The sequence below is a fragment of the Hippopotamus amphibius genome, chromosome 2, assembly GCF_030028045.1.
Source record: "Hippopotamus amphibius kiboko isolate mHipAmp2 chromosome 2, mHipAmp2.hap2, whole genome shotgun sequence".
Classification (NCBI taxonomy): Eukaryota; Metazoa; Chordata; class Mammalia; order Artiodactyla; family Hippopotamidae; genus Hippopotamus; species Hippopotamus amphibius.
The window spans coordinates 144,711,753-144,729,717 of record NC_080187.1 but is presented as its reverse complement, the minus strand read 5'-3'; the positions used below and the strand labels follow the sequence as shown (position 1 = coordinate 144,729,717).

The window sequence follows — 17,965 nt, the reverse complement described above, 5'->3', positions numbered from 1 at the left end:
AGCATAAACACAAAGACGCCCTCCCCCTCCACACACACCCCTAAGGAACAGGAGGTGTTTCAAGAACTTTAGGCATTCTGAAAGTTTGTCACTCTTCGTGAAAGTGAAGCAGCCCAATGCCACATCTGTTCAGGTGTCAGATTTCTGCAGCAAGGGTCAGTGCCTTCAGGTGGCGCCCCCCAGGTACCCAGCACTAGCACAACGTCCAGGATCAAGACAGGAGGCAGGGAAGTAAGAGCTGGTGGTGACTAGGGACAGTGAGTTCCACAGGCAGTGGCCTCTTGCACCAGGCCACCTGCTGCCCTCTCATGGCTCTGCCTCCACCTCTGCCCTTAGGACCCCAACCAGCTGATTCGTGCCAGTGCCCTCCGAGTCCTCTCTAGCATCCGTGTGCCCATCATCGTGCCCATCATGATGCTGGCCATCAAGGAGGCTGCCTCAGATATGTCGCCCTATGTGCGGAAGACAGCTGCCCACGCCATCCCCAAGCTCTACAGGTATACGCCCAGTCCCCCACCCACCCCAGCCTCTCCCAAGTTTTGCAGGATGCTTTCAGTTTTGTTCCTGGGTTTTTTGTTTTGTTTTGATATTTTGTTGTTTTTTTGTTTGTTTTACTCTTCAGATGGTTTAAAGCAGTTTGGGGAACTGACAGAGATGGAGGACATTGGAGGCAGTGGCTCACACCTCTTTATGAATAGGGTTGGGGTGAGGGAGGTGAGCACAGCTTGGGCAGATATGGGGAACGCTGGAGATGGGGGAAGGGGCAAATCCCTCTCAACAGTTTCTCTCTCAGTTTGGATTCTGACCAGAAGGACCAGCTGATAGAGGTCATCGAGAAGCTCCTGGCTGACAAGACCACGGTGCGTATATGGACACACAAGGATGGGCGATGAAAAGGTGCCAGGCGGAGGCCCTTCAGTCCTTCACGTTCATGCGCTCTTGCCTGTGTCGCTTCCCCAGCTGGTGGCGGGCAGCGTGGTGATGGCCTTCGAGGAGGTGTGCCCAGAGCGCATAGACCTGATCCACAAGAACTATCGGAAACTCTGTAACCTGCTCATCGACGTGGAGGAGTGGGGCCAGGTGGTCATCATCAGCATGCTCACCCGCTACGCCCGCACGCAGTTCCTGAGCCCCACCCAGAACGTGAGCGGCCTAGGCCCCCAGGCGGGACCCCACCCCTCGCCCCAGCAGAGTGGGTAGGAGGCTCTCCAGGTGCCCACTGCCCCACCCGTGTCCCCCCCCAGGAATCTCTGCTGGAGGAGAACCCTGAGAAAGCCTTCTACGGCTCCGAGGAGGACGAGGCCAAGGGGCCGGGGTCGGAGGAGGCGGCCTCCTCGGCGCTGCCGTCCCGAAAGCCCTACGTCATGGACCCCGACCACAGGCTGCTGCTGCGCAACACGAAGCCGCTCCTGCAGAGCCGCAGCGCCGCCGTGGTGATGGCGGTGGCGCAGCTCTACTTCCACCTGGCGCCCAAGGCGGAGGTGGGCGTCATCGCCAAGGCCCTCGTGCGTCTGCTGCGCAGCCACAGGTGCGCGCCCGCCCCGCCCACACCCGGGGGCCGGGCCCGCCCCTCTCCCCTCTCCCCTCCCCCCAGAGCGCCTGCCGCGCTCCCCCCCAGCCCACCGGCTCCGCGCACTAACCCCAGTCCTGCCCTCTTCCCGCTGGTGCCCTCCCCGCACCGGGCCTCTCCTACGTCCTGTTCGGCCCAGCTTTCTTCTCCCCACCTGCTGCCCCTTGCCGAGGGGCCCAGGTACTTCTGACCCCTCCTCTCCACAGCGAGGTGCAGTATGTGGTGCTCCAGAACGTGGCCACCATGTCCATCAAGCGCCGGGTGAGCAAGTGACCAAGGCCTGCCCTCGCAGTCCGAGGGGTAGCCCCTGCGGGGCTGGGGGCCCTGGGGAAAGGCAGGATTGGGAGAATGTCTTGGCTGTGCAGAGCATGGGAAGGGGAGACCCCCAGATGCAGGTGGAGAAGCAGGACCTGCATCCCGAGGGCCGCCGAGCCAGGAAAGCCTGATGAAAGACCGGGTCAGATCTGAGGAGGAGGGAAGAATCGAGGAGTGGACAGTGAGGGGCAGGAAGGATGCTGGGCCTTAGGTCGGGAGTGGAGGGGGACACTCTGGAGGGGAAGCAGGTCTCGGGCTGCCGTGGAGCTCCCTGGGCTGCCTCTCTCGTGCCAGGGTATGTTTGAGCCGTACCTGAAGAGCTTCTACATCAGATCCACCGACCCCACGCAGATCAAGATCCTGAAGGTGAGTGATGGACAGACGAGCATGTCGCCTTTCTGTCCCTCCCCCCACCCCCCACTCAAATCTCCACAGCAGTCACCTTGGCGCCTGCCTGTTTCTGGGGCTCAGCCCACAGCTGCTCCAGCCAGAGGTGTTTGCTCAGGAAGCCAGACTAATGAGTGTGGGGGAGACAGGGCGAAGGGAGCTGCCCTTTGCCGAGTACCTGTTAGACACCTGTGGCTTTTCACATAGGAAGTAATTCAGTTTTCATAATCACCTCAAGAAGTGTATATTATCTCTACTGTATAAGAATGTAGACTCAGGGAGGTGAGGTAACTACCCAAGGTCAGGTCTGCTGACTCCAAATTCCTACCTTCCCCACTGCGGTCTCTGTCTTCTGCCCACAGTGTAATTACCCCCTCAAACCTACCCCCTCATGCTGCCGTGCAGACATACCCCCACAGAAAGGGCGGCACGTTCCATCCCATTCAATGAGTCATTGAATGAGGAGTGACAGCTCTGCCTCATTATTGAGCAACGTCCTTCAGCAGCAGTTAATCCTCCTAACCCTTCTGAACACCTACTGTGTAGCCCATGGCTAGATATAGGGGTACAACAGAGAGCAACCCAATCAGGCACCCTGCCCTTGTGGAGCTTATAGTCTAGCTGGGGTGAGGAGGAGACCTTGAGCGGCTAATCACAGGTGAAAATCCATTTGTGAAATAGGATGTGAAAGGAAGTGCAGAAAGCTGTATGAGCCTAAATAGGCAGACCTGATCTAGTCTGGTGTCAGGAAAGTTTTCCTTCTGGAGGGGAGGTTTGAGCTGAGGCCTGAGACATGAGCATGAATTCTGTAGGTAAATGCAGGGACAAGAATGGGAAGAGGTGCTCCACACAGAGGAAACAGCATATGCAAAGGCCATGAAGCAGGAGGAGTGTGACTAAAGGCCTGTGTGACTGGAGCGTAGGGGGAGGGTGGTGGGAGATCAAAGACTTATAGACCATGGAAAGGATGTTGGTCTTTATCCTAAAAGCAATAGGAGGCTTTAACTTTTCCTTGGAGGTGGAGAGGTGACATGATCTTACTATAAGTGTACTCTGTTAGGGAGTCCATTTAAGAAGCAAACTGGTCCTCCTGCATTTTGGACAAGTTTGAATATCTGTCAGTTCTCTCTTCAGTCTAAGGATGATGCAGGTCTGTCCTGCCGGAGGATTATTTTCTGGTCGGTGAAGTGTGTGTTTGCAATGAAGGTTTATGAAAGCATGGAAAGCCCACTGGCTGCCCTGCCCATTTTCTGCCTCCCTGCAGCTGGAAGTGTTGACTAACCTCGCCAATGAGACCAACATCCCTACTGTCCTACGGGAATTCCAGGTACAGGCCAGGGGCCAGCTTATAGCCAGAGAGGCCCATGAGAGTTGCCTTTCAGCCCCTTGCACTTAGTGAGAATCTTCCTAGTGGGTCAGATGTTCTCTTCAGAGCCCAAAGTGGAGAAACTGTTACTTTAGGTCCCCTCCCTATGCCTTCTGATAGCTTTGGGTTAGGGAATCACTGGGGGACGGATGAGGGTGTCCTTCCTTTTCCCAGCGTTTAGTCTCTGGCATGATGAGTCATTGAATGAGGGGTCACCCTCAAGCCTGCAGCGTCATTGCTGAGTCAAGTCTGAGGGATCACAACCTTCTGGGGGTCACTCTGTTGTGGTGTTCACAGACCTACATTCGCAGCATGGACAAGGACTTTGTGGCAGCCACCATCCAGGCCATTGGGCGCTGTGCAACTAACATAGGCCGAGTCCGTGACACCTGCCTCAACGGCCTGGTGCAGCTGCTGTCCAACCGTGATGGTCAGTTGTTGTCTGTCTGCATGTCCAACTTTGATGACTAGTGGGTGCTGCCTGCATGTCTTACTCTGATGGCCAGTAGGTATCCACCTGTCTGTCCAGGCACAATGTGTGTTCATCTGTCTGTCTGCCTCAGTTAGTATCCAAGTTCTCCTATATCTCTGAGGGCCACTGGAGAAGTACAGGAGGTTGAGGAACAGAGCCAAGGGTCTGGGGTCACACAGGTGTATCGGTTTATTGTGTGTGGCCATCTGACTGTCCCAGGCTCATTTCCTGTCCCACAGAGCTCGTGGTCGCAGAGTCAGTGGTCGTCATTAAGAAGCTGCTGCAGATGCAGCCGGCACAGCATGGAGAGATCATCAAACACTTGGCAAAGCTCACAGATAACATCCAGGTGAGGCAGTGACCCCGTTTCCTTCCCCAACCCAGTGTCCTCCCATGATTTTACGACCCTGTAATTAAACACTAGCCTTAATAAAAATCAACTTCCAAACCTTCCCTACTGGCTCGAAAGGTCTTCAGGTGGGAGGAGGGGAAAGATAAGACCATGTGACCCTGGTTTGCCTTCCCTTCTCTGAGCTCCAGCCTGTACCACCACTCAGATTTTCTCTAAAGTTCTGGCCCAGGGTGGCCGATTGACAGGTCCTGTGTTTTTGTGTTGCACTGCCAAGTTGAAACATTCAAACAAGGCATTCCTGAAGATTCAGGAAGAATAACATGGCAGTAAAGCACTGAGGGTACAATGGGTCCAGAAAATCAGTCTTCTATACCAAACTGTGACTGAATTTGGGCTTGAAGGCTCTGCCCATGCTAACGAAACCCTAGGGAAGAGGGGAGATGCTGCCCAGGAAGTGCCCACCTTTGATCTCTCTCCCACCACCTCCCACTCCCATTTCCAGAGAAGCCCACAATACAACAGGCCAGCACAGATGCAAGGAGTGCCGGTTCCCTGGCGGGCCATGTGCCCACCCACATTCCCACATTTACCCCAGTCCTGACTCCTCCCCCACACCCGCAGGTGCCCATGGCCCGGGCCAGCATCCTGTGGCTCATCGGCGAGTACTGTGAGCATGTCCCCAGGATTGCACCCGACGTCCTGAGGAAAATGGCCAAGTCCTTCACAGCCGAGGAAGACATCGTCAAGCTGCAGGTCATCAACCTGGCAGCCAAGCTCTACCTGACCAACTCTAAGCAGGTACAGTTTGAGAGATGCCTCCTAAAACACTCTGGGCCCCAGAAACGGTAGTATCCTGTGGGCCCTCACCAGCTAGGCATGAACTTTAGCACCTCTTTCTTTTCTTTTGTCATTTTTTTTTTCTTTTTTATGTTATTATCATTTCATTTTTATTAATTTTTATTGGAGTATAGTTGATTTACAATGTTATGTTAGTTTCCTCTGTACAGCAAAGTGATTCAGTTATACATATATCAGCACGTCTTTCTGAAGAGGGAGTTCAGGACAGGAGCTGGTCTGCCCAAGGTAATCAGTGTTCTCCCAGTGTCCATGGCTACTCTGGGGCCCCAAGGGACTAGTAGCAATGGTGGCCACTGTTGAAGAGGCTCTTCTATGGGGCTGTGACTTCCAATCTGCCAGTGGGAGTGTCCCTACCTGCTGCTTTTGGAACAGGGGGAAGGCCCAGCAGTGACAGGCACTGATGGGAGAATATGTGTCCCAGGAGACGCGGTCTGTACTTCCTCCCAAAGCTTGGTGATGCTTCGCCAGTCTACGCCGGGGATAAGAGGGCAAGTCTCTGCTCAGGCTTGAGTGGTATTGGCAGCCCTTGTCATTCCAAAGGTGATTTAATATCCTGAATATCAGGACGTTAAAAGCCTCTTGAGTGTCCAGCATCCTCTGAGATGGTCCCAGGAGATTCTGCTAAGAGTAAAGTGTAATGTGCAGAGCTTTTAAAGGTGCCAGGGATGCCAAGCACCATGACGGTTCCCTACTCAGTCAAGTGAGGCAGGGGTCGGCAAACTACCACCCACAGGCGAAATCTGGCCTGCTGCCTGTTTTTGTAAATAAAATTTTACTGGGGCACAGCCATGTTCATTCATTTGTTTATTATCTATGGATGTTGTCACTTCAACAGAGTCCATATGGCCCGCAAAGCCTAAAATGGTTACTCGGGCCCTTTATAGAAAGAGTTTGCCAACCCTTGGAGCAAAGCAACTGGGCCATACCCTGGAGACTGTGACATCCCTGCTGGCCTGAAGATGGCCTCGTTGCCATCCCATGGAGTCTTTGGATGGGGGCACTTATGCGTCTTCTGTGGCTCCTTTGATCCGTGGTGGCTAGAGTGGGCCTCAGTGACCCAGGCTGGGGAGACAGGGCCATCACACGCTGCGGCTCTTGTCGGGAGCTGGAAAGGACAGCGGTTGTGTGGCAGCAGTGAGGGGCTGGGTCTGTGGGTGTCAGTATTGTGGGAGAAGCAGGTTGGAGACAGAGAAGTTAGAGGGAACACCACAGGAAGTCTTCAAACAAATATTGGTGCGCCTCGTTTATTCAAACGGGTGGGAGGAACGTTTGAGTAGATGGAGTAGCCTGGGCGGGTAGGTGCCTGTGTAGAGGGGGCGTCTGACAGGTTCAGGACTGAGCCGGAGTCCTGAGCCCCAGGATGGCGCTGTCGGCATGTGTTCATGAGCCTGGGTGTGCCCACGTGGCGCTTCCCCAAGTTGTCACTGTTAGCTACATGTGCATTTATTCATGAATTTGTCTCACATGCATTTCCCCAGTGCCCACTATGCCTGGCTCTGAGCTACATCCTGGAGAGATGACAGTGGGCGAGACATGTTTACTGGCCTCCAAGTGCTCATAGCCAAGTAGGGGAAATAGCACAAAATGCAGAGCAATAAGGGCTATAATCAGCGTTGGCATAGAGAGCTCTGAACCCCTTTCTTAGGCAGACATAGGGGTCCCAGCACCTGTAAGGCCACCCAGAGTAGGCTGTTCAGGCAAATGGAACCTCCAAGCACCCTTTACCCTAAGGCCAGTCCTTCCAGGCGCAGGCCCCTTAGAATGGTTCTTTGACTCAATAAGGAAAGCTTTCCTCCTTTCTACCCTCCCTACCTTTCTCTCTTCTTTCTTCTCAGCCTGTTCTGGGAGTGGTGGAGGAAGGGAAATTCTTGGCACACTAGAAGGGAGGTGGTTTGGATGTGCCCAGCCCATCCTTGCAAAACAGCAATGATACTTCCCCCATTCCAGTACCAAGAGTGACATTCTGGACCTGCCACAAGGCCACAGCAATCTCAGCCATCCCCCCCCCCCCACCTGCTGACCCCCACTGCATGCCAGATTCTGGCCCAGGCTGAGGCCAAGGAGATGACCGATGAGCTCTGCCCTTCTGTTGCTTAGCAGATAATTGGTTCTAGGTCAGAAGCTCTAACAGAAGATGCACTGGCAGAGGGCTTGGGGTGGCCATGGTAGTGAAAGTAACTATTACAGCCACTTGGGGCAACAGCCCAGAATGCTTTTGGCAGGTGAGTTTGTTTTTGTATGCCTGGAGAGGTATGTGGGAAGAGGGTCTGCTTAGGGCAGGGTGGGAGCTAAAATCTGGCTTCTACAGTGGATGGAAGATTCTGATAAGTTCTGCAGTATTTTTTAAAAGTTAATACCTTTTTTCATATCATAAAAGTAATGCATGCTTATCATAAAACATTTGGGAAATCCAGAAAAATATTAATTAAATGTTTAAATTAGTTATAGGTCTACCACTTAGAAAAGACTGCCATTAGTTTTATATTTCTGTAGTTTTTTTTAATTTGGTGCCTAGATATAGTCATCCAGAAGTTGTACATTTGTGTCTTGTTCAATACATTCATCTTTTCATTTCTATTTCCTCCCAATGCCTTATATTTAGAAAGTTGTTTTCCCATTCACATGTCAATTAAAATTTTCATCTATAATTTCCTCCAGATTTTTTTCTGTTTTCATATTTTTACTCCATTGTATTGGTTTTCTATTGCTGTGTAATAAATTACCATAAACTTAGTAGGTCACAACAACATGTTTATTTTCTATTTCTATGGGTCAAGAGTCTAAGTATGGCTTGGTTGGGTCTTATGCAAGGCTATATTTGAGGTGCTGGTCGAGTCTGTGTTCTCATTCGGAGGCTTTACTGGGCAAGGGTTCACATTCCAATTTCACATGATTGGTGGTAGGACTGAGGCTCTGGCTTCTTGCTGGTTGTTAGCTGGAGATGATCCTCAGCTCCTTGCCACGTAAGTCTCTCAACATATCTGCTTATTTCTTCAGAGCCACAAGGGGAAAAAGTGTCTAGAGCCAGTCTGCTGGCAAGGTTGGGATCTTATATAATGAAACCTAATCATGGGATTACATTTTGCCCCGGTCCCTTTTGCCATGTTCTATTGGTCAGAAGAACATTTCAGGTCTTGCCCCACTTAAGGGGAGGTGGGCAAGGTGTGAGCGTCAGGAAGCAGGGCGTGTGGGGAAGCACCTGGGCATCTGTCTGCCACCTCCTTCTAGAGCTTATTTTAATGTAGTGTGTGAGGTGAGAATGTATTTTAATTCTATTTTTTTTTTTGAAGAGCTAGTTTCCCCAGCATGATTTAACAGGTGTTTGCAAGGTAGCAGGTACGTTGGCCTAGGTTCTTGAAAAGGCATCAGTGTTCTCCACTTAAAATCCTTCCTGGCAGCTGGAGCCCACTGGTCCACTGGGAGCTTCGTTCAGTTCTTGGTGCACTGAAGCTTGTCTCATAGGCCCTCTTGAGCAGCCTATAATTCTTGCACATACGAGCTAGGGGGTCCTGGTGCTGCAGACTGGATGCCATAATCCCCGGGGAATGGGTCCTTAGGATGGAGCAGGGCAAGGAATTGTTACAGGCAAACCCTGCAGTGCTGAGGTGGGTGGACCAGCCCCCTTTTTATGTTGGTTGTTGACATGCAGTTAAGGCTGTGGACAGATGGATCCAAATCCTGAACACTTCTCTGCAGAATCAGACAAGGACTTGAGGGGAGGGAGAGAGTCTGTGATCAGCCGGCTGGGTCGTCTGTGGAGGGGGATCAGCAGCATCTTGATCATGGACTGTGTTGATTAGGGCACCCCGGAGCCTTGGCCGCAGAGGTGGTGTCTGGCCAAGGAGAGGCAGGCCTATGATGAAGTCCATTTTGATGTGGTGTAGGGGAGTATGGGGTTTGGAGTACTTATCTGTGATGGGAACAGTATTGCAGGTGGTGCTATGCGGGAAGGGACTGAGCCGAACGTGAGGCCACTGAAGTCCCCGTGGGCCGTGTTGTGGGAAGGAGCAGAGTCACAGCTGCTCTCTAGAGTTTCGCCACAGCAGCAGCTCTGATCCTGGGCCAGCATCGTTGGGCTCTGTGCCTTGTGGACGTCTTCCTGATGCCCCTGCCAGATTACCTGGGTCAGCCATGTCCAAGGCTGGGTATAACACTGTGTAACCAGAACGTCAGGGAGACCAGAATCGGTTTGCTGGTCCCCATCCCTCAGAATATCCCCAGGTATTCTGGCTGTGCTGACACAAGGATGTATGTATTCAGTGGTTTTTGACTGTCTTGGTCATAAGGGATGGAGACCTGGATGAGGTCAGCCATGGATGGTAGGCAGTGGGGGGAAGTAGACAGAGTGCCGGCTTTGGTGGGTCCAGGCCTGGATGCAGCACTGACTGGCTCCTTAACCTGAGAAAAGTCACTTAATGACTCTGCTTCTCCTCTGTAAATGGGGCAGTAGTGCCTACCTCTCAGAAGGATTATGGAGATTACATGAGGTAGTGAAGCACCTAGCACAGTACTTGGTACTAGAAGGTACTCCGTAAATGGTGGCTGCCACTGTCATTTTGTAAAGACAGGTTAGACTAGGTCAGGATCAGGGCAGAAATTGAGATTTGGGGTCCTGGGATATGGCAACCTTGACTGCAGACTGTGAACCCCATATGACTTCAGCAAACCTATAGGTGGCAGCAGTTTGCTCTGATCTCATTAGAATCGTCCAGGGGAGGATTATGGCCTCTGAGACCCTTGGGCTGCTCAGGATCTACTATGTGGGTCAGTGGGGCATGAGGGCAGCCCCTGCCAAGGGATTCCTGTGTGTTCCCCCTTTTCTGTTTTTGTTGTCTAATTTCCCCTGGGTGATGAAACCTAGAAACTATGAGGTCTAGCAGGATGTCCCAGACCTTCGCTCACTCTGGCACCCCAGGGTGGAGAGGTTGGCCCAGCCTGGACTAGTGGGGTAGGAGTGGGCCTAGGGCAGTGGGGACCATAAACCTGAGGAAGAATGGCATCCAGGGCCAAGAGGGAGGATTCCAAAAGGGTGACCTCTTTTGCTGGCCAAGGCAGTTGTCAAAGTTGAGGTTGGGAGTCGGGCCCAGGGAGGTGAGAGAAAATGGAGGGTCTGGCACAGTGGCAGGCTGGGAGGGAAAGTCAGGGGGAGGCAGCAGTGCTGGGAGTTGTTGGCTTAACGAATCTGGTTCAGGGACTTCCTTGGCGGTCCATTGGTTAAGACGCCGCGCTTCCACTGCAGGGTGCACAGGTCTGATCCCTGGCTGGGGAACTAAGATCCCACAAGCTGCATGGCAAAGCCAAAATATATATATATTTAAAAAAAAAGAAGAATCTGGTTCAGAGACCTCCTGAGTACCCACCCTCTGTGGTGGCTGCTAACCCACCTCTTTCCCCCAGACCAAGCTGCTGACCCAGTATGTGCTGAGTCTGGCCAAGTATGACCAGAACTACGATATCCGAGACCGAGCGCGCTTCACCCGGCAGCTCATCGTCCCTTCGGAGCAGGGCGGGGCCCTCAGCCGCCATGCCAAGAAGCTCTTCCTGGCACCCAAACCAGCCCCAGTCTTAGAGTCATCCTTCAAAGGTGGGAGCTGAAATCAAGAGTAACCTTCCTGGGGGAAGGGGAGCATTGGCCAGCACCCTGGTCCCAGCCCTTCCCGCTGAGGTCTCAGTCTCAGCCAGGCACCAGCCTTTGGTGGGCAGGACTTCTAGAGAAGTGCCAGTCCTGTGCCCCTGGCCCAACCCTTTGGCCATTCTGCAGCACCCAGGGGTTTCTCTTGAACCCGCTCACGACCAGCACCAGCACCATCTCACCTGAGTCTCTGCCCTCCCATGCAGGATGGGCTCCTTGCTCTTCCCCTGTCCTCTCGGGCTCCCCTTTCCATCCGCCTCTCTTAGCGGCACTGCATATCAAGATTTTGCCTACCAAGGGCCCGGGAAGACAGGAAGTAGAACTCCATACAAAGGAGAGATGTAGGGACTTCCCTGGCGGTCCAGTGGTGAAGACGTAGCCTGCCAATGCAGGAGATGCAGGTTTGACCCCTGGCTGGGGAGCTGAGATCCCACATGCCTCATGGCCAAAAATCTGAACCATAAAATAGAATCAATATTGTAACAAATTCAATAAAGACTTTTAAAATAGTCCACATCAAAAAAAAAATTAAAAACAAAACAAAACAAAAATCAAAGGAGAGGTATAAGGGTCCTGAGAGAGTGGTTGCCAGCACTCACTGGGCTGTCACTGGAGGTCAGCTCAAACCCCCAGCCCCAGGCTCTCAGCTTTGCCTCTTCTCTCAGGCTGGTCTCCTGTGACAAGGGCTCTGAGAGGCATGGGAAGGGGAGGGTCCCCCAGCTGGCTTTCTGGACCCAGGAACCTACTCAGGAGGGGAGCTTCCTTCACAAAGCTCAGTTCTCCTACATATCTTTTTGTTCTGCTTTATCTCTTCCCTGGACCACAGGAGTAAGGAGATTCTGAGGGATGGGCAGATGTGAAAACCTCCTGGGAAGAAAGGGAGTGGTCCCGTTCTCCTCCCCAATGCTATCCCCACTTACAATTCTCTGTGTTGCCCTGCTCTGCCTCTGCCTCCCTGCCACTCCCATTTGGACTGCTCCCCTCTCCCCACGGAGTCCAGAGCCTGACCAGACGCACCTGCCTGCACTGCGACCCAGCCTGGCCAGCCTCCTGCTCGTGGTTGCTACCTGAGTCTGGCTGTGCAGCAGCGCAGCCCCCATGAGCCACACTCACATGTCTGCCTCCACAGCAGGCAGACCGGCCAGCAGCAGCTCTGGACCCAGAGTCCCCTCCTGTCCTCCTCCATGGTGTCCGCCTCCCCCTCAGCCCCACTGTAGTCGGGTGGCCATACCATCTTTTATTCCGCATATGAGCCTGGAAGTTCAATCAGGGCAGAAGAGCCACTGGGGGACACGTCCACCCCTCTCTTCTGTCTAGCTAGGGAGTTCCCACCAGAATCACCGCCCAGCTCCACCTAGGAAACAACTCCCAGGGCATTTCTTCACTGCCACTACCGGGTTGACCTCTCGCCCTGTTCCCAGATCGGGACCACTTCCAGTTGGGCTCACTGTCCCACCTGCTCAACGCCAAGGCCACGGGCTACCAGGAGCTCCCAGACTGGCCAGAGGAAGCCCCGGACCCATCTGTGCGCAACGTGGAGGTCAGCAGGGGTGGAGGGTGGAGCTGTGTGTGGGGAGGGACAGACAGCCGGGAGTGCCAGCCCGGCCCTCCTGACACCCTCCCCACGTGCAGGAAGAAGATCTCTCCCTTATTGAGACCCACGTGGGCCTGTTGGGCGAATACACCGAGGTCCCCCCCCCCGCCCTGTGTGCTGTGTGCCCTCCGCTCTGTGTGCCGTGCTCTCTCCCAGCCTGTGCTGTCCCCTCCCCGCCCCCTGTGTGCTGCACCCCGTGCCTTCCCTACACGGTTCCTTCCTTGTTGGCAGCGCTGCACTGTGAGCAGCACCCCCCCCCCCCCCCGCCATGGACAGGGTCCCTCCCCTCCCCCCATTATTCCCTCTTGGGGACAGGACCAGGTGGGGCCCCGAGAAGAGCTAGGGTGAAGGATAAGAGTGCCTTGTGTTTCCTCCCCCCGCCCCACAATCTCCAGGTGCCTGAATGGACCAAGTGCTCAAGTAGGGAGAAGAGGAAAGAGAAGGAGAAACCCTTCTACTCAGACTCTGAGGGAGAGTCAGGCCCCACAGAGTCCGCAGACAGCGGTGAGGAGATGGGCAGAGCTGGGGCCCTGTGCTCCTGCCTGTGTGTGTGCCTTGCTACTATCTGGTGCACGCGTGTGCGCCTATATTATATGGTCACGTGTCCAAGGGGGTGTGCACCTGCTTGTGTGCACCTGTATGTGTGTATGCACCTGAGGGATTGCATGTCCCAGAGGTGTGTGTGTGCGTGCTTGCGTAGGTCTCTATCCATATGGGTCCATCTGTGTCCCAGTTGATCTGGTTGGTGTCTGGGGTCCGGAGCAGGTCAAGGGGGTGGGAAGAGGTGAGTTTGCTGCTTCAGTGCAGAGTCTGAAGCTGGGTGCCCAGGGCTCCCCAGGAGGCCCACACACGAGGGAGGGAAACCTGAGACAGTCCTCCACAGACCCCGAGTCCGAGAGTGAATCGGACAGTAAGAGCAGCAGTGAGAGCGGCTCTGGGGAGTCCAGCAGTGAGTCCCACAATGAAGACCAGGATGAGGACGAGGAGAAAGGGAGGAGCGGTGAGAGGTAAGGTGACTGGGGGGCTTCGGGGCTCTCCTTTGAAAAAGAAGGGCTAACACTCAGCCTTAGCCAGTCTCCTAAGAGCCCCTGAGACTCCTCATGGGCTGGAGGGGGCTGCAGACCCACTGGTCTGCTCACGTGATGGCTGCAGGAGGTCTCTGTGCCAGGGTGCAGCATGGAGAAGCAGTCGGGAAGGGGCCCAAGCTGGCACAGGCCAGTCTAAAGCTCTCACTGTGACCTGGGCATAGGAGCCCAGATCTGGAGTCCACTGGCCCAGGCTCACCACCCTCACCCCCAATTTTCAAGGCTTTCCCTGCTCTTCTGTGAGGCAAGAAGGGGCCATCCAGGTTGGGCCCAAGCTCTGTTTGCCCCCTCTCCTCCAGTGAACAGAGTGAGGAGGAAGGTAAGAAGAGGAAGATGAAGAAGAGAAAGAAGGTGCCAGAGGGGCAAGAAGGCGTCTCATCCTCAGATGAGGACAGCGATTCCAGCAGCAGCTCGTCAGAGTCTGAGATGACATCAGAGACCGAGGAGGAGCAGGTGGAACCTGCCTCCTGGAGGAAAAAAACAGTGAGCACCTTGGGGCAGAAAGGGGGTGGACGCATGGACCAGAGCCCTCCCAAACCAGGCATCTCCCCACAACCCAGCACGGGCCAGGATACTCCCCTTCCACACTCACATCCCACTTTTCTCTTCCAGCCTCCCAGTAGCAAAAGTGCCCCTGCAGCCAAGGAGGTCTCCCTGCTTGACCTAGAGGACTGTGAGTTTGGGTGGTAGAAGTCACAGGGGGAAGGAGGCCTGGGGATTATGACTTAGGAAGGTCCATGGGCGCTCTGGATCAGGTTCCTCAGGGCCTCGGGATCGGGGGAGCAGACAGAATACATCTTTGGGCCTGAGAGGGCAGCAGGACAACCTCCCCATGGAGGTTGGGGTCATGGGTGGGTATCTCTGTGGCGTTACCAGGCTGCCACGTGCCTCGCTGTCCATGGTGCTGAACCGTCCGCTCCCTAAGCTTTGGGCTTCCTGCTCCATCCAAGCCAATTCCACTTTGCCTCTCCCTTGTCATAATGTTCTTCATATACTCTCACAGTCACCCCTTCCAGTGTCCAGCCTGTGTCTCCCCCCACGGTTGTGTCCACCAGCCTGGCTGCTGACCTGGAGGGCCTGACGCTCACAGACTCCCCCCTAGTGCCCTCGGTGAGTGGGATAGGGAGGGCCAGGGCTGGGGCAGGGACACATCTCTGTGCTGCATCCTATAGTATGGCTTTGTGTGAAGGGGGTGTGAAGGAGGGGATGGGTTTGAGTGCTCGTTGCTGTGACCACAGGCGGGGACAAGGCTGGGACATGCTCTCTCCTTGTTGATTTCCATACTTCCCCTCATCCTCCCCCCTTCCCCCCCCCCCCCCCACCTAGCTGCTGAGTCCAGTGTCGGGTGTCGGGAGACAGGAGCTGCTGCACCGTGTAGCTGGCGAGGGGCTGGCTGTGGACTACACCTTCAGCCGCCAACCTTTCTCCGGGGACCCCCACATGGTGTCTGTGCACATCCACGTCTCCAACAGCTCTGATACCCCCATCAAGGGCCTGCATGTGGGCACCCCCAAACTGCCTGCTGGCATCAGCATCCAGGAATTTCCTGAAATCGGTGCGGAAGGGCCTTGGACATGGTGGAGAAGGAGGCTCCTGGGTGGAGTTGGTCTTTTTGGAGCTGCTGAAGCCCCCTGTGTGCCAGGCCAGGGTCTAGGCCTTGGGGGTATGGAGGTGGCATCTAACACAATCCATGCCTTGGTGGACAAGATAGACGAGGAAATGAGCAAGTCCATATTAGGGCAAGAGGTGCTTGAGGCTTGATTGTTTCAGCACAGACTTATATGGGGGTGAGGTATGTGGGGGGAAGAGTGTTTAGATTTCAGGAAAAAATCAGGAACAGTCTCCAGGGGCCCAGAAAGCCAGGATTCCATAGAGGGGTGGTCAGCTCTGGCAGTGGAGGGGAGAAGGGGTCTGGGTTATAGACCTATCAGGTGATGGTGTCTTCCTCTCCCCATTTCCCTGCCTCACACCACTGCAGAGACCCTGGCACCGGGAGAGTCTGCCACTGCTATCATGGGAATTAATTTCTGTGACTCGACCCAAGCAGCCAACTTCCAGCTGTGGTATGTGTCCAACTCACGGAGGAGTAGGAGGGTGGCTGGTGGGGGGGAGGTGGCATTAGGTAGGGATACATTATGATCTGGTGCATCTGGAAGGCATCCAGAGACCTCAGTTCTCACCTCCCCCTCCTGCTGCCTCCAAGCCCTCCCTTCAGACACCGTGCGAGGCGAGGGGAGAGATGCTGGCCTCACTCCCTCTCCCTCTGTCTTTTCCTACCCTTCCCAGCACCCAGACCAGACAGTTCTACGTCTCCATTCAGCCACCTGTGGGGGAGCTGATGGCCCCTGTGTTCATGAGTGAGAATGAGTTCAAGAAGGAACAGGGTGAGTGCTCCCTGGGAGTGGGGAGGGAAGGGTGCTCAGGACCATCCCTGGGGCTCATTCAGCTCCGCCTTACAGTCATGCTGAGGGAGCCTCGGCTCCTGCAGATAGAGGGAGGCCTCACAGCTGGTGGCTCCAGCAAAGGCTTCACAGAGGCTAGGACATTTAAGTGAAGCTTTGGAGAGAGTGGAGACTCAGCCAGGCAGAAAATTCTAGGCCAGAATTCCAGCTGGGGGAAACATTATGAGTAGGTGTTAGTGAAAATTTACAGGAAGAAAGGAGGGGAGCAGTTTGCTTTGGGGCATAGGAGTCCTTAGCACTGCGGAGTAGTGAAAACAAAGCTGAAAATATGTTTGTTCTAGTTTCTGGAAGTCTTGAATGCTGTGCTAAAGGATTTAGGATTTTGGTCCTAAAATTTCAGAGCTGGAAGGGGTCACAGAAGTTATTGGGTTCAACTTCATCATTAGAGAAGTGAGGACTGTAGATTTCATCTTCCTGGCAGTAGAGGAGTCATTGAAATCTTTTGAGCAAAGAAGGGGCCAGGTTCAGACCTGCTTCAGAAAGAGAAATCTGGCAATATTTGCAGCTAGGACTGGAATTGAGAGAATCTGCAGCAGGAGAAAGAGGCAGAACAGCATAAGTGGAAGGAAACATGGGGCTTCATGAGTCCTGGCTTTAAGTTCTGAACCTGCCGCTTGCTTGGTATGAGACCGTGGACTAAATTCTGTGACTCGTTATAAGGCTATTGCAGTAGATCTGATGGGAGATGGTGAGGGTCAGGATTAGGGCCACAGCAAAAAGGATGAAAGGCTGAGGTGGGGGAGAGGGAAGCCATGGGCATTTGCCCTAAGAAAGAGGAGATGGAGACATATAAGCTGGCTGTAGAATGTCTGGCCTAGATATTAGGGACGATGGCAGTGGTGTTCACCTGGACCAGGGATTGGCCATTTTTTTCTATAATGGGCCATAAAGCAAATGTTTTAGACCTTCTGGGTCGTGTGGTCTCTGCTGCAATTTGCCGTTGTAACCCAAAGACAGCCACAGATAATATGGAAATGAATGAGTGTGGCTGCATTCCAGTAAAATTCTATTTATGGACACAAATTTGAATTTCATATAATTTTCATGTGTCATCTTTGACTTTTCTCCTGACCCTTAAAAAAAAAATTGTGGGCCATGCAGGTGGTAGGCATGTATTTGGCCTTCAGGCTGTAATGTGCCACACCCCTGATCTGGAAGAAAGAAGAATGGATTGGGCAAGGGAAAGAGGGGAAGATCTTGGACAGTTTTGGATAAGCTGCTTTTGAAATACATTTGGGAAATTCAGGAGGAGGTGTTTAGTACACAACTGAAAATGTGGGTCTGTGCCCAGGAAACACTTCTAGACTGGAGTCAGGAACATAGAGGTGATAATTGAAGCTGTGAATATGAGTGAGATCACCCCGGGAGAGAGGTGGGTGGGCAGATAAGAAGGTCAAAGACCTTCCTGGAGGAAAACCTGTGATCTTCAGGAGTAAAAGGAGGGGAGGAAAAAGAGAAGAAACAGAGTAAGAGGTGGGAGGAGAACCACAAGAGATGGCGTAGAAGAGTGCCTTAGACAGTCTGCAGGCCAAGATGACCAAAGACCTCCAGATCCAGCAGATAGGAAGCTGCTGCCAACATCCGAGAGAGCAAGTCTTTGCAAAAGGGGGGATGGAGGCCAATTGCAGTGAGCTGGGGAGACCAGGACTTGAGGAAATGGAGTCTTCTTTGGAGGACCTTGGTGGTCAATGGGGAGGGAGACACAGTATTGGCATGATTAGGTATCTTGCGTCTAAAAAGGACTTCTTAGGAGTGAGGAGACTTGATATGAAGAGACTAAAGGTACAGGGACAATAAAATGTCACTAGTCAGGACCGGAGGAGATGAAAACAACAGGAGAGGGATGTCCATTCTCAAAAGGAGGAGAAGAAT

The 17,965-nt window shown here is 53.6% G+C and overlaps 1 protein-coding gene across 4 annotated transcripts in view; it reads left to right on the top strand.

Moving 5' to 3' along the window:
* Nucleotides 1–17,965, top strand: part of AP3B2 (adaptor related protein complex 3 subunit beta 2) — a 33,900-nt gene that overhangs the window by 14,795 nt on the left and 1,140 nt on the right. For 2 of the 4 annotated variants that reach the window (XM_057722344.1, XM_057722343.1), the window contains 20 exons: nt 337–497; nt 794–860; nt 961–1,143; nt 1,245–1,528; nt 1,777–1,831; nt 2,180–2,251; nt 3,537–3,599; nt 3,936–4,068; nt 4,350–4,459; nt 5,084–5,260; nt 10,718–10,904; nt 12,374–12,492; nt 12,942–13,050; nt 13,430–13,553; nt 13,931–14,114; nt 14,244–14,304; nt 14,635–14,741; nt 14,958–15,186; nt 15,610–15,694; nt 15,918–16,015. In XM_057722344.1, the coding sequence (XP_057578327.1) occupies nt 337–497; nt 794–860; nt 961–1,143; nt 1,245–1,528; nt 1,777–1,831; nt 2,180–2,251; nt 3,537–3,599; nt 3,936–4,068; nt 4,350–4,459; nt 5,084–5,260; nt 10,718–10,904; nt 12,374–12,492; nt 12,942–13,050; nt 13,430–13,553; nt 13,931–14,114; nt 14,244–14,304; nt 14,635–14,741; nt 14,958–15,186; nt 15,610–15,694; nt 15,918–16,015 (2,608 nt within the window). Of the gene's footprint in view, nt 1–336; nt 498–781; nt 861–960; nt 1,144–1,244; nt 1,529–1,776; nt 1,832–2,179; nt 2,252–3,536; nt 3,600–3,935; nt 4,069–4,349; nt 4,460–5,083; nt 5,261–10,717; nt 10,905–12,373; nt 12,493–12,584; nt 12,642–12,941; nt 13,051–13,429; nt 13,554–13,930; nt 14,115–14,243; nt 14,305–14,634; nt 14,742–14,957; nt 15,187–15,609; nt 15,695–15,917; nt 16,016–17,965 lie in introns of all 4 variants that reach the window. The other 2 variants (XM_057722340.1, XM_057722341.1) reach the window with 2 other exon arrangements.